The sequence below is a fragment of the Euleptes europaea genome, chromosome 1, assembly GCF_029931775.1.
Source record: "Euleptes europaea isolate rEulEur1 chromosome 1, rEulEur1.hap1, whole genome shotgun sequence".
Taxonomy (NCBI): domain Eukaryota; kingdom Metazoa; phylum Chordata; class Lepidosauria; order Squamata; family Sphaerodactylidae; genus Euleptes; species Euleptes europaea.
Window position 1 is genome coordinate 172,908,346 of NC_079312.1, and position 16,018 is coordinate 172,924,363.

Below are 16,018 nucleotides of genomic sequence, written 5' to 3' on the forward strand. Positions count from 1 at the left end.
TTGTGGCCTTCTCCGAGGCACATGAGGCAATCAGAATGCTCATCACTCTGAGCCATCTTCATCCCGCATTGTTGCCATTTGTAAAACAATGCCATATCGGCTCGACGGGAGAAAGACTCCTTTTCCGAGCAAAGAGAATACCTGAGTCCCGATGAAGAAGTGCGAATAACTGAAGTAACTCAGGTAATTGAAGAGCTGAAGCTATGTACATTCTCTCTGCACGGTGGTGAAGGGAGAACGGAGGGAAGAGCGCTTCTCTGCCCCTCCATCACGTGCCCATTTGGGCAGGAAGAATGGTTGACTCTGGCGTGAGACGGAGGGGGAGCATTCCCTTGGAGCTGAGCTTTCTAGAAGCTTTTAAAGTTTGATCTCTGTGGCTGGCCATGTGGGACTGCACAGAAGCTACAAAGATGAACATCAAGTTCTCTCCAAGAGGCTCCACATTGTGACTACATTTCATCCACAGCTTAAATGCAAGAATTCAACAGTGTGATATCATCAGCTATCTCAAAACACACAAGAAGTCTTCTAAAAGAGATACTTAAAAGACTTTACTGGATTTGATATCAAGCACCAACAGCATGATACTGTATACGGTATGCTACACAGGTCAGACTAGAAAATTTGCAGTGTCATTACATTTTATAAATAACAAAGACGTATTCTAGCCGCTCTTGCTCCATCAGATACTCTTGCATACTCTTAAAACTTGCAGCATACGATTTAATCTACACACAAATGACCCGTTGTACCAGTCCCAGAAAACCCAATACTGTCCTTTCCACAGGCGTAGCAGAGACATGAGGAACATAACTTTACAGGAGCTGTGCACCATGTTCAACCACACAAGCTGGAGTTGGCTTCTGGACACAGAAAGGATACTATACATACAAGCCACTTTCTGGCAAAGCGGGGCAGTTCTGAAGAGGAAAGTCATATAAAACTGTGGACTTGCGTGCATTTCATGCAGCCGAGACTCAGGCGAGGGCATGCTCCCGCAGCAACTTGAAAGCTCGTCAACAGATAACAGAACTGTAGCCCAAGTTGGAATGCCCTGCCATTTCAAAACCAGCACAACAAATAACAGAAGCAATACCTTTTTATTTTTTTAAAAAAACCAGAAATACAGTATACTCCCTGCTCTGTGACCCCAAAGAAAAAACGATTAATTGCTTTTAACGGAGATGATAAAAACTCTTCCATGCAGAAAGATCACCTGTTCATATTTCTCTAGCTCAGAGTGGTATATCTGTCGGATCTGTGACAGCTTGGCCCTGTAGTCAGAGTGTTCAATGCTATTGTCATTTGGACAGCCACCTGATGTTGCCGCTATGGCCGCTGGTCCTCCTCTTCCCCGCTTCTCCGGCCCGGAGACACCCTCAGCCAGCAACATATTATCTAGTCTCATTAGCTGAGCGTCAGGGGGGTCTTCTTCCTGAATACCTCGGATACTTAACACTGGATAAATATAAATAGTGAGGCAGAGGGTTATTTCGGAAGCAGAGGAATTAAATCAGTAGACAACACCCCCCCCACACACACACACCACTCCTTATGTTCTTTATGTATAGATAAATAGACGCAGCCATAACTTTAGATGACGCAGCCATTTATCTGGTTGATACTGGTTTGCACACCTTATGTGGAATGCTAACACAGAAAAGAACAAGCAGGAAGTATTCCAGGGCAGTGGGTTCTTTAATTTTATAAATTTTATAGACTATATTGGACACAGAATCAAATTGGAATACTTCCCTACATACATACCTTGGTTGTTATAATTCTGCTTTAATACTGTTATACATGTTGTATTATGTATTGGTGTACACTATAAGCAATGTTATTAGACCACTGATGAAGGCCAGGGGGCCGAAACGCGTTTGGATTGAGGTTTTAGTTTATCATCCTGTATTTGTTGCCATTTGTGCTTTCTTTTAATATAATACTGAAGAAGAGGAGGAAGAGGAAGAAGAGTTGGTTTTTATATGCCGACTCTCTCTACCACTTAAGGAAGGATCAAACTGGCTTACAATCACCTTCCCTTCCCCTCCCCACAACCGACACCCTGGGAGGGAGGTGGGGCCGAGAGTGTGACTAGCCCAAGGTCACCTAGCTGGATTCATGTGTAGGAGTGGGGAAACAAATCCAGTTCACCAAATTAGCCTCCGCCGCTCATGTGGAAGAGTGGGGAATCAAACCCCATTCTCCAGATCAGAGTCCACCACTCCAAACCACAGCTCTTAACCACTACACCACGCTGGCTCTCTTTAATGTTTTTAATACAGATATCAGTGTCTTAAAATAAATATATTTCTGTACGTAAATGAGTCTTTTTCCACCCCACCTTTGGGTACCCAGCTTTGGTTTTAGGTTGGGTCTTTCCTTCCCCCTTTTGTTTTTTGACAGCCATGCGTCCCACATAACAACAAAAGCCAATGAAGATTACAGGTTTTCTTTTTGCTCAGTAGGTAATTACAAGATAAAGTTAAATCAGCAGGACCATTAAAGGGAAACGGGACGAATCTGTATTGGCAAAACACAATGGAAAGAGATGATCAAGAAGAACAACACCCAATAGCATACCCCTACAAAGGTGATCACATGACGCTGCCATACACTGAGCGTGCTCGGCAGGTTTGCACAGGGCTCCATGCAAAATTGAGCCTCTTACAATTTCAACGCTCTAATCACCACCACCACCAATCATGTTGCGGTAAAAATGAAGTCCGGTGGTACCTTAGTCTGACAACATTTATGACAGCATGAGCTTTCATAAATCAGAACTCGCTTTTATCAGATGATTGGAGAAAGTTTAGGCTGTAATAAATCTCATAGTCTTTAAGGCGCAACTGGACCTCTGTTCTACTTAGCTGCAACAGACTTAACTCAGAAACCCCTCTGGAATTATTATTATTACATTACAGGTGTTTCTACACAGACAGCGCTATAACTTGCAAAGACGTCTTGGCAATTGGGACTCATTTGTAAAAGTTTCGATGCATTCCATTACTACGCATTGTATGCTGCAGTGCTTCCAAAAAGACGGGCAGTAATTGCACCCCTTGGTAAATGGAAGTCCTTCCTAAGTCTGCCATCAATTTTCTGAAGATTGTCCTTGATGCATACAGGGCTGCAAAGATTCAGTCTTTAGAATCGCAAGCAAGATAGCGGTTTTGTGCTAGATCTCTTGTGGCAGGAAATCACTTACAACCCTTTGCGCCAAAGAAGGCTGCTTTCCTCTGACTATAGGAGATGGGTGTCTGCAGTGAGGAGTTCAGGGTCGCATCTCCCAAGTGGGCAAAACTCCAGGCACCCAGTAGATGCTGCAGCAGAAAAACCAGGGGACAGGGAACCCTTAGGAATGATATTAGGGGCAAACTTGGGATCTGCAGCAAGAAAGGGGAATTGGTAGAAATTACCCCACTCCTTCAGTTAGCAGGAAATTTAGTTGGGATCCAACCCACGATTCTTTCCCACCTCCCCTGGTCTGGTGCTCTGTGGCGAGGGATACTGATTGGCTCGTGGCGATCTAGATCAGCAGAGCTTTGCACCCTAGCCCTCCGCAAGCTAGCGTTTTCTATTCCCATGTGTTCTGCTGTTAGCCAGATCGGTCCAAAAAGGGGGGGGGACACAAAATTGTATAAACAGAATTACTTAGAAGGTCAAGCAAAAAACAGCTAACAAGGCCAATATAATTAAAAGCTAAACCATTAAAAAGTTGTCTAAGTACATACCGTATATACTCGAGTATAAGCCTAGTTTTTCAGCCCAAAAAAAGGGCTGAGAAAGCCCAACTCGGCTTATACGCGAGGTCAATACGGTACTTAGAAGGGAGGGGGGACTTACCGCCGCCGCCTGCGCGCCTTCTCTGCGGCCTGGGAGCGGCCTGTGGGGCCTCCTGCGTGCAGGGAGGGGGCTGCCGCCGCCTGCCCGATCGCCTTCCCTGCGGGCCAGGAGCTGCCTGCGGGGCCTCCTGCACGCAGGGAGGGGGCCACCGCCTGACCGCGCACCTTCCCTGCGGCCTGGGAGCAGCCCGCGGGGCCTCCTGCGCGCAGGGAGGGGGCCGCCGCCGCCTGCCTGCGTGCCTGGAGCCCGGTCAGGTAAGCCTGTGGGGTGGGAGGGGGTGCATTTCCCCCTCGGCTTATACACGGGTGCCTAATTTTTCCCCATTTTGGGGGTGAAATTAGGCACCTCGGCTTATACTCGGGTCGGCTTATACCCGAGTATATACGGTATACATTTAATACAAGTTGAAACCAAATGATGCTATGTGGACAGGAATGAGCCTGTGGATATTGTGTATTTGGATTTCCAAAAAGCTTTTGACAAAGTCCCCCACCAAAGGCTGCTAAGCAAACTTCATAGTCACGGGATAAGAGGACAAGTCCTCTTATGGACTGAGAGCTAGCTGAAAAATAGGAAGCAGAGAGTAGGAATCAATGGTCAGTTCTCCCAATGGCGGGATGTGAGCAGTGGGGTGCCTCAGGGATCTGTGTTGGGACTGGTGCTTTTCAACCTGTTCATCAATGACCTGGAGTTGGGGTTAAACAGTGAAGTAGCCAAGTTTGCAGATGACACCAAATTATTTAGGGTGGTTAAAACAAAATCGGACTGTGAAGAGCTCCAGAAGGATCTCTGCATACTGGAACAATGGGCATTAAAATGGCAAATGAGATTCAATGTAAGTGTAAAGTGATGCATATTGGGACAAAAAATCCCAACTTCACATATACACTGATGGGATCTGTGCTGGCAGCGACAGACCAAGAAAGGGATCTTGGGGTGGTAGTGGATAGCTCAATGAAGATGTCAACCCAGTGTGCAGCTGTTGTAAAAAAGGCAAATTCCATGCTGGCTATAATTAGACGAGGAATAGAGAATAAAACTGCTGATATCATACTGCCCTTGTACAAATCTATGGTGAGACCACACTTGGAATACTGTGTACAGTTCTGGTCACCACACCTAAAAAAGGATATTACAGAGCTTGAGAAGGTGCAGAAAAGAGCAACCAAAATGATTAGGGGACTAGAGCAACTGTCCTATGGGGAGCGGTTAAGACGCTTAGGGCTGTTTAGCTTGGAAAGAAGGCGGCTGAGGGGAGACATGATAGAGGTCTATAAAATTATGCATGGTTTGGAGAGAGTGGACAGGGAGAAGTTTTTCTCCCTCTCCAATAATACTAGAACAAGGGGTCATCTGCTAAAGCTGGAGGGTGAGAGATTCAAAACAGATAAAAGGAAGTATTTTTTCACACAATGCACAGTTAAATTGTGGAACTCCCTGCCCCAGGAGGTGGTGATGGCTGCCAGCTTGGAGGGCTTTAAGAGGGGAGTGGACATATTCATGGAGGAGAGAGGTATTCATGGCTATTAGTTAGAATGGATATTAGTCATGCTGCATACCTAGTATCAGAGGAGCATGCCTATTATTTTGGGTGCGGTGGAACACAGGCAGGATGGTGCTGATGCACTCGTCTTGTTAGTGGCTTCCTAGAGGCACCTGGTTGGCCACTGTGTGAACAGACTGCTGGACTTGATGGGCCTTGGTCTGATCCAGCAGGGCCTTTCTTATGTTCTTATGTTCTTAATGACTCCTATATGGCCTTGCAAGGAGCCTTCCAAACACATGTATTGAAATAACACAACTGGTATAATATACAATAAGACATCTGATCATACACACACCATAAACATACAATCACATGCAGACCATACGCGTTTCGGTGTATTTGCCTTCTTCAGTGGTCTAAAAGAAACTAGCACACCAGACTGTAAATTATACATCAAATTTCTACAAATCTTTGTGACTTTTGGACGTAGCACTAGCAAGGTCTCAATAAATCTAGAACTGCAGAGCTTCTTTGCCTGTTAAAGGCATCCTTACAAATGAAACTTACAGCCTGTCTTTGACAAAACATCCAAATCCCACAGTCTCAACGTGCTATGAATATCTGGGGTGATTATCAGGATAGGACCACCGGCATCTCTTAATTCCAGTGTGTGCCTTCCTCACCTCATCTCCCTCGCCTTACCACACTCCCCATTGAAGCCTGACCTTCAGCACCGTCTGTATTCTCAAAGGGAGGTGGATGTGAGCTATCGGCGGAGGAGCCGGGTGTGTGTGTGTGTGCTTTTACGCTGGTTCTGGGGCTGGGTCTAGCCAGAAGCACACTGCCATCTGCTGCAGCAAGGCATCGAGTCTACACACCTGGATCTGCGATGCCCCGACGACTATCCATAACATCAGCGTCCTAGACCACCTGTTTCGTAGTACCCTGCTAGCCATAAATAGTTTTTACTAGCAGTAAAAGGCAATTAAGTTATACCTTAAAGCGTGAGGGTTTTATTTTATCTGTTTATTTAAACCACACTTTAACTGAAGCTCCTACTTTTTTAAAAAAAAAACTTCTTCATTCAGGCCAAAGCATTTAAAAATTATTTCCCGCACAAAGAAGGGATTTGTCTGTGTTAATTAGCCGACAGAAACAGCTATCTTCATTAAACGGCTTCAAAATATCACTCAAACGGAGTCACTTTAATATTTATCCCAATCAGTTAATTAATCAATTAAACGGGTAATAACAAGACAGTAAATTGACGAAAAGGAACCTTTCAATTGGTTGGCAGCTCTAATTTTTATGGATGTTTTTAATGGACAACGCTCAGCTTCATAAACCCCTGAGAAACCTGTGCAGTCACAGACACTAACATGCTACCATTCGGTCTGATCCCTAATCATAACACCCTCTACATATTCATCAAAATGGAAAATAATTAGACTGAGCCGAGTGAAATTCCCATCATTTCTAATTAGCCCTTAATTAAAACGCATCACAACCTAAGGTACCGCGGCCCTACTCAATATGCAAATGCAATCATTGCAATATATTTACATATCATTAATTAACACGCTGCAGCGCCGTAATGAACTGTACGAGAGCTCCGGTGCCAAAACAAGAATGATGTGCAATTTGTTTAGGCTCGTTTTCCGATCCGGATTCCCCCCCCCCCCTTCCACGTGGCAAGAGAGCAGCAGGGCTCATATTCCTGTCTTATGAGGGGACATTTCTGAGGAAAACACATCTATTGATTAACTGAAATGAGCAAAAGGCAGACATGGGATAACCACACTGATCCCGTCAACATGAGTTTCGCCATGGGCTGAAACAATAAATTCTCTCCAGAGTCTGAGGAAGGCGAGGCTCACCTAGGAGAAGGAGAGGGACAGATCTATCCACCTGGTTCATTTTATTCCTGCCTTTTCTTCAAGCAGCTCCGGGTGGAGTACTTGCTTCTCCCTTCTCCGTTATGTCCTCACAACAACCCTGCAAAGTAGGTTAGGCTAAGAGAGTGTGACTGGCCCAAACTCTCCTGGGCCTTAATACCCACCTTCAGCATTCTCCCACATGAGAGGAAAAACAGTGAAGGGGACCCATCTTTGCCAGCATAAACAGCAAGAAAGGCTTGGCTAGAGCCCTCCTTTTATTGCACACCTCAGCTGCTGCTATGCCAACCTGCAAAGACAGTGTTTGAAGGGTTATAGCTCTGTACCCCCCCAAAAAAGGGGGGGAACTTAACCCTAAAAAAAACAGAAGTACCCAAAAGGACAAGAAAAAAGAAACAGACAAGGCCAAAAGTTGAACAATTAAAAGGTTATGTCATTGCACAATATCTACATAAATACAATCTATATCATACAATTGGTCTGAACATGATTGTATGATTCTATGTCTAATTGTGTCACATGAGTATATTTGTTTGGTAGGCTTCTGAAGGGCCGTATATGAGTTATATGTGTGATTAGTTTTTAACCTGAAATAAATTTATATAGATATTGTGCACTGACATAACCTTTTAACTGTTCAACTTTTAATTGTATAACTTTTGGCCTTGTATGTTTCTTTCTTGGCCTTTTGGGTTATAGCTCTACCCAGTGAGTAAAAGTTGCCCTTGCTCAGTTCAAGACAGGATTCCTATTAAAAAAACTTGCTGCCAACTGGGGACTATAACACTCTGGTTTTACATGACTCAGTACAACACTGGTTATTAACAGTATCTACCAATGCTGAAGTGCCTGGGTGTGCCTCTGTATTATCAAAGAGGCACTCGTACTGCTGGCAGGTAGGAAACACATGAAGCCAATTACCCCTGCTGTTAGACCGCCACTAGTATGAGCACCTGTAAAATAGCATGTTTCTATTGAGTGCCCCTGAGTGTGATAGTAATATACAAATCAAGCACATTCCCTGCCAAGAATTTCAAAAGGAACAAGAGCCCACCCACACCCCAAAGTCCTCCTTTAAATGCATATAACATGGCCAAAGGCCCCGGTTGGTCACATTTGTTGGCATATACAGGTTCATGTTGAAGAAGGTTGGACCAGAAACAACGGGTTGAAATTAAATCAAAAGAGTTTCCGTCTAGACAGTAGGAAGAATTTTCTAACAGTTCGAGCAGTTCCTCAGTGGAACAGGCCTTCCTCGGGAGGTAGTAAGCTCGCCTTCCCTGGAGGTTTTTAAGAAGAGGCTAGAGGGCCATTTGTCAGCAATGCTGATTTTATTACCTTAAGCAGATGATGAAAGGGAGGGCATCTTGGCCATCTTCTGGACATGGAGTATGGGTCACTGTGTGTGTGTGTGTGTGTGTGTGTGAGGGAGGTAGTTTGGAATTTCCTGCATTGTGCAGGGGGTTGGACTAGATGACCCTGGTGGTCCCTTCCAACTCTATGATTCTAACTGGTGTTACCCTCTACACTCTACGCATATGAGTACTGGAGGAGCTGACTTCGGCAATTTTGAGCCATTCATTCCCAATTATCAGAACCATCTTAGGCCTCACCTCACATGTCTCAAGCTATGTAGGGGAGGGGCTGTGGCTCAGTGGCAGAGAATCTGCTTGGCATGCAGAAGGGCCCAGGTTCAATCCCCAGCATCTCCAGTTAAAGGGACTCGGCAAGTAGGTGATGTGAGACCTCTGCCTGAGACCCTGGAGAGCCGCTGCCGGTCTGAGTAGACAATACTGGCTTTGATGGATCAAGGGTCTGATTCAGTACAAGGTGGCTTCATGTGTGTTCATGTATTCTTGCCAAGCCATTCATATATGGTACAAGTGACCCCTTCAGGCAGAATTCCAGCCTTTAAAAAATAATCCCCTGGCAAATCCAATATCTAAAGGAGCAACCTGAAACCAAACTGTCCCATTGACAGCAATCGGGGTAGAAGGGGTGAACCCTTCCCCAGAACTATCCTGGGTTTTCACATCTGCCTTTTTCCTCCTTCCAAATTCTACTCTCCTGACTTTAGTGGTAACTCTGCGGCATCTGCAAGCACAGTTCCACTCGAGGGTACAGTGAATGTATATGTGCTGGGGGGGATTAACAGCCACTGCTTACAATGTATAATAAAGGAATATGAGGGGCACTCAACTTCAAAAGGAACTCTCCCTAACACCAGGAAAGTCAACAATAATTTCTCTGGCCCTCAGAAACATCCCGAAACATTAGCTGATATGAGATTGTTTAACTGCTTCTGGCTTGTCCAGCAGAGACGACATCTGATTCAAAGATTAAATTTGCACTGGCAACATGTGAAATATAGCCTACAGTGATAAGAGGCACTTCCAGTAACATCTCCAGCAGCAAACCAGCATTGATGTGCTACCATGAACTCTGTCCTGGTAGCTGTACCTCTGCCTTCTCTGTATCCTATCTTGAATCACCTTCTTTAGTGTGTGTATGTGTGTATGTCACATTATGAGAAGACAAGAGTCACTGGAAAAGACAGTTATGCTAGGAAAAATTGAGAGCAGCAGGAAAAGAGGAAGACCCAACAAGAGATGGATTGACTCAATAAAGGAAGCCACAGCCCTCAATTTGCAAGATCTGAGCAAGGCTGTCAAAGATAGGACATTATAGAGGACTTTGATTCATAGAGTCGCCATGAGTCAGAAATGACTTGACGGCACTTAACACACACACACTTGTGTGTATGTATCCTGTACTAACCACATCTCCCATTACCACTGCTTTTCACATATCTTCAGTCATGGTTGGTCAACATCTATTCCCTTCGGGATCGCTCTATCCTCCGGATAGTGGTCTAGAGGCCAAAAATTTGTTCTGTTGTGCAAAATGACATATTAACAGGATCCTTTCAGCATTAAGGAATTCAGTTACGGCACATACATTCTCAAGCACAGCCTGAAACATTACTCAAAAAGAGATGTAACGTTAAACTTATAAAATACCCCAATATTTAGAATGAAAAGAAAAATGCTTCCTTATGACAGAAACTGTCCACAAACGTTTAACTACACCTCCACTGAAATTTGGCAGGGTTGCCAGGATCTACTTAAAATCACTCCAAAGATAAAACGGGCCACCACCTAGCAAACTCTACCTTACACACCCTTATGCAACTGATTCAGCACACTTCCTCTTCAAGCTGGCATATTCTCATAGTAAACCAGCAATATGGCCTATTTTTCAAGTGGGAGTAGCAGCCCAAAAGCAATGAGGATACAAAGAGCCATTAAATCTAGAGCCAGCGTGGTGCAGTGGTTAAGAGCGGTGGTCTCTGATCTGGAGAACTGGGTTTGATTCCCCACTCCTCCACATGAGTGGTGGAGGCTAATCTGCTGAACCGGGTTGGTTTCCCCACTCCTACACATAAGGCCAGCTGGGTGACCTTGGGCCAGTCACAGCTCTCTTAGAGCTGTCTGAGCCCCACCTGCCTCACAGGGTGTCTGTTGTGGGGAGGGGAAGGGAAGGTGATTGTAAGCCGGCTTGATTTTTCCTTAAGTGGTATAGAAAGTCGGCATATAAAAAACCAACTCTTCCTCTTCTTCTTCAATTGTCCCTTCTCCCCAAAATGCCTGCGATTTTAGGTGCCCCTTGTGTTCAGCTGCAGGTATTAATGCTGAACTTTAAATCTGAGAATATCTGGATCTCAAGAAAACTCAGCATATATCAGCAGATTTGACCAACTGCACTGTAGTCGAAAATCACCATCTTCCAGCTTTTTTCCCCCTCACTGTTTACCACGGACTATTGTAAACTATGCTGGCACCTCAACAAAGAGGACAGCGGAGGAAGGGGGACCATAGACAGAAGGCCAACCAATTTAAACTGATGCAAAGTTGAGAACAAGCCTGTATCCCTAAATCATGAAAGCACAGCCTCTACCCTAGTGCTACAGTAGGACCGGGTCTTTGTTTGCTCGAAGCCGTAACATCTGCTCCCCATAATTTAAATAAGGAACAGACAGGCCATCAGACATTCAAAAACCTAGGAGCCCTAAACAAATCCAGCGTAACTATGGGGCCGCGGTCCCTTGGTGAAAATATGCTCAACTTGAAGGGAATCTTAACTTACAGGACCGAGAAAAAGAAAGGGGGAAAAAAGCAGACTGCACACCCAGAGGGACAAATGCCGATCCGGAAACGCATTTCATTAAATAACGCTTTTGAATCCATGCCCTTTCGGCTGCAGAAAGGAAGGGGGGAGCAATAAAAGCTAAACAGACAACATTCTCCCAGCCCTATAAACCTATCCTGCCATAAAGGGCAATTGCTATCGTAAGGAAGAAAAATATGCTCCCTATAAACCTCTTGTTATAAACCAACATGCCCAGATTGCTTTTTGCAGTATTTCCACAGACTAGGTAAAGATGAAGAAAATCTGTTTAACTGATGATATCCCTCCAACCCAATACATGTGAGCCTTCACAGAGCATAAGTGAAGAAGAAGAGTTGGTTTTTATATGCCGACTTTCTCTACCACTTAAGGAAGAATCAAACCGGCTTACAATCACCTTCCCTTCCCCTCCCCACAACAGACACCCTGTGAGGTAGGTGAGGCTGAGAGAGTGCTAAGACAGCTGTGACTTGCCCAAGGTCACTCAGCTGGCTTCATGCGGAGGAGTGGAGAAACCAACCCAGTTCACCAGATTAGCCTCCGCTGCTCATGTGGAGGAGTGGGGAACCAAACCCAGTTCTCCAGATCAGAGTCAACCACTCCAAACCACCGCTCTTAACCACTACACCACTATGGCTCTCCCCTGCATAAATGCCCTTGCATAAGGAAAAGCTACCAGATTCTTCTCTTACTGCTTAGGATTGCAAAGTCACTGCTTAGGATTGCAAATAAGCCCCACGTTTGAGCAGCTTGGAGAAACCCCGAACTGGCATCAGGCCAGAAACAGCCAGCACCAGGAACGTGCAGGAAAAGGCATCCTGAGCCTCCCTCAGCCCACATCCTCAGGATGCAAACACAAAACTGAACTTTCCACTCTTCCACTTAGAGACAGAAAGATAATGCCCCCCCGCGAAGGTAGGCAAGGGAACACAACGAACACACGAAGCTGCCTGATATTGAGTCAGACCCTTGGTCCATCAAAGTCAGTATTGTCTACTCTGACTGGCAGCGGCTCTCCAGAGGGAGAGCCTAGTCCCTTTAATTGAACCGGGGACCTTCTGCTTGCCAAGCAGATGCTCTACCACTGAACCACAGCCCCCCCCCCCTAAAAAATCAACACCTTGAATTGGGCTTGGGGTTGGATCATTTCAGGGGGATGTTCTGCCAGCGTATCTCCTGGGGATTGGGGCTTTACAGTGCATAATAATTTCTGATTTCCTGTGTGGGAGATACAACTAGCCACTGTGCAGGGAGGAAGTTAAGCCAATAGACTGTTGGTACATGTTACAGAATTTGCAGGAGTCAATGTTTGAGACAGGGGGTCTGCTTCCCTTGGGGAGGGGCGGTGGCTCTGTGGTAGAGCATCTGCTTGGCATGCAAAAGGTTCCATTTTCAATCCCTGGCATCTCCAGTTAAAGGGACTAGGGCAAGTAGGTGATGTGAAAGACCTCTGCCAGAGACCCTGGAGAGCCGCTGCCGGTCTGAGTAGACCATACTGACTTTGATGGACCAAGGGTCTGATTCAGTAGAAGGCAGCCTCATGTGTTCATGATTCCAAATGACCCATAATGTATCTTTTCCCTGTGAGCCCAGTGGGTGTACATTTGGACTCTCCATGCTTCCTGCCTTACACACCCTCCTATCAAAAGCTGGAGGAAATTCCAAGTTCCACCTGTGTAGTTCCCACAGAACTCACACACAAGTGGTAGAGCATCTGCTTGGCATGCAGAAGGTCCTAGGTTCAATCCCTGGCATCTCCAGTTAAAAGGACTAGGCAAGTAGGTGATGTGAAAGACCCCTGCCTGAATAGTTTCCTGATGTGGGCAGGGCACAGTATGAAAGATAGTGAAATCCAACTAATTTTAGAGTCAGCGATATCACAGATCTTTATGTCATGACAACTGCATGCCAGGCACAGCATAGAAGACATCACCTGCCATTACCACGTTGATGCCATTAATATGAACGTTATGCAAATCACATTTATTAGGCAGAAATCAAATTATATAAATTAGCCTGAGCTCTCCAGAGCCAGACATTTCCATTGTGGCCCTCGGTGTTCAACAGGCTGCCTTGCCGTAAAAGAGGGTATTCTACAATTAGGTTAGTTTCACGTCTAACAATCCTCTAATGTGAGATCCAAATCCAATCAGCTCAAAAGAACAAATACCAAAAAAGCATGTTAACAAGGATAGTACACTAAGAATTGACTGTACAGGTGTTCAGAACTGAAGCGCAGATCCTACTGCCTTGACTAGATCAAAAGCTATTGTGTGTTAAGTGCCGTCAAGTCGTTTCCGACTCATGGCGACCCTATGAATCAATGTCCTCCAAAACGTCTTATCCTTGATGGCCTTGCTCAGATCTTGCAAATTGAGGGCCGTGGCTTCCTTTATTGATTCCATCCATCTCTTGTTGGGTCTTCCTCTTTTCCTGCTGCCTTCACCTTTTCCTAGCATGACTGTCTTTTCCAGTGACTCTTGTCTTCTCATAATGTGACCAAAATACGATAGCCTCAGTTTATTCATTTTAGCTTCTAGGGTCAGCTCAGGCTTGATTTGATCTGGAACCCACTGATTGGGTTTTTTTACAGTCCACGATATCCGTAACACTCTCCTCCAACACCACATTTCAAAGGAATCTACTTTCTAGCTATTAACTCCTTTTAAAAGTTCACCTGGGACTAAGGGAAGCGCAAATGCAGTGGATGGCAACACTGATTTCTTAGCTTACAGGAAATGCATTGAAAAAACGTGGCATCATAGTGGATTTTTCTTTTCAAAGTCAGTAAACCAAACAACTGCCTTTCCTCCCACAGTCTGAAGCAAAGCAGAAAATATCCAAGTTGCTGACAGATTTATGGTGCAATCCTAACAACAATTTACTGGGTGTAAGCCCTACTGGACAGACCTGAGCCGGATTCTTTTAGGTTACAACCCAGCACAGATAGGCTGCTTAAATCCTACTGATTTCAGCAGGCTTCCGTCAGGATCGCAGCCAAATCCCACCAACGCTGACATAAGTATTTGGAAAAGCGTGGCGTGTTAACTGTAGTTAATCCAGTCCCTAAAAGATTAATTTTGGCTGCCCACCAGCCCAGCTTTTCCTGAACAAGCTTTCGGTGAAAATGCCAACCCACCTGTTTTTTCTTTAATATCACACAGCACGCTGAAGAGAGCGGGTTTCATTCGGTGGCAATTCAAGGCGTGTTTCCTAAAAAAGAGGGAGAGAAAAAAACCAGGATGAACGGCACAGCGACAGAAAGGATAACAACAGAAAGAAAGGGGCGGGGGCAATAAAGAATCTGGCAAGACATCCCGTTCAAATACCGCAGTCCATTTTGCACCAGAAAATTGCTCAGTAAGGTTCATTTATAGCTCAAAATACCCCCATCACCTACAGTAGCTAAGCATCAAGAAAGTTAAACTTGTATATAATTATACAGATGCCTGTTTATTTTTAAAGCATATGGGAAGCCTCTAGGTTGCGCTCCGCATTTGCATCCTTGCACTTCCTTTAACAAGGCAGCCTGTTTCAAAATGAGGGACACAAAGAGAAGCCACAAAAGGAATATTTAAGTACCCTCCTGCTAAACTCTGCACCGGCAAAACCACGGAAGCTGTCAGAATCCCAATATGTTATTCACTTGCAAAAGGGTGGAGTGAAAGACAGCTACGCCTGTCTCAAAATGGAATACCAAGTAAAATATAGCTACTAAGTTGTGTACGGCCCCTCTACAGGGCCAGCGTGGTTTAGTGGTTAGGAGCGGTGGTTTGGAGTGGTGGACTCTGATCTGGAGAACCAGGTTTGATTCCCCACTCCTCCACATGAGCGGCAGATGCTTAACGTGGCATACTGGATTTGTTTCCCCACTTCTCCAATGAAGCCAGATGGGTGACCTTGGGCTAGTTACACTCTCTCAGCCCGAACTACCTCACAGGGTGTCTGTTGTGGGGAAGGGAAGGGAAGGCGATTGTAAGCTGGTTTGATTCTCCCTTGAGTGGTAGAGAAAGTCAGCATATAAAAACCAACCCTTCTTCTTCTCAAGGGTGCCACTTTCAAATGTGCTGGAGAGGTAAATTCTTCATTCAGAAGATACCGAGGACAACTATAATTAGTTTTTCACTCCAATATTTTTATTTCCACCTGAATACAAAACCAAATGATCAATTTAATCTCAATTACACAATCCAACTGGAAAAATCAGAAGCTACTCCTAAAGCTCTTGTGACTGATCTGCCTTGAAACATGAACGGCTTCACCAGAAGACCAAAAATATGATGCTCACACGCATTTTTCAGTTCTGCCTCCTTGGGGTACCAGGAGTTTACAAACATACAAAGCTGCCTTATGCTGAGTCATATAGACCATAGTTTGGGACTGTAGCACAAGGGGCCCCCAACACAGTGCCCAAGGGCACCTCGGCACACACCAACACTTCTTCTGGTGTCCCCCAGTTGTTTTTAAGAAAGCGGGAAGGACTATGCGGGGCTTTTGCCCACCAAGGCTTCTGGAGATTTGATTGAATGCCCAGATTTTTTAAAATGTTGCTTTGGCAGCAGCTGCCACCATAACACAGGGATCTTCCATGTGTGACTGAAGG

General features: G+C 45.1%; 1 protein-coding gene across 2 annotated transcripts in view; it reads right to left on the minus strand.

Moving 5' to 3' along the window:
• LOC130482942 (pre-B-cell leukemia transcription factor 4-like) overlaps positions 1-16,018 on the minus strand; it is a 45,523-nt gene that overhangs the window by 11,186 nt on the left and 18,319 nt on the right. For both annotated transcript variants that reach the window (XM_056855823.1, XM_056855830.1), the window contains exons 2-3: positions 14,555-14,628; positions 1,217-1,458 (exon numbers count right to left, since the gene is read on the minus strand). In XM_056855823.1, coding sequence (XP_056711801.1) covers positions 1,217-1,458; positions 14,555-14,628 — 316 coding nt within the window. The remainder of the gene's footprint in view (positions 1-1,216; positions 1,459-14,554; positions 14,629-16,018) is intronic.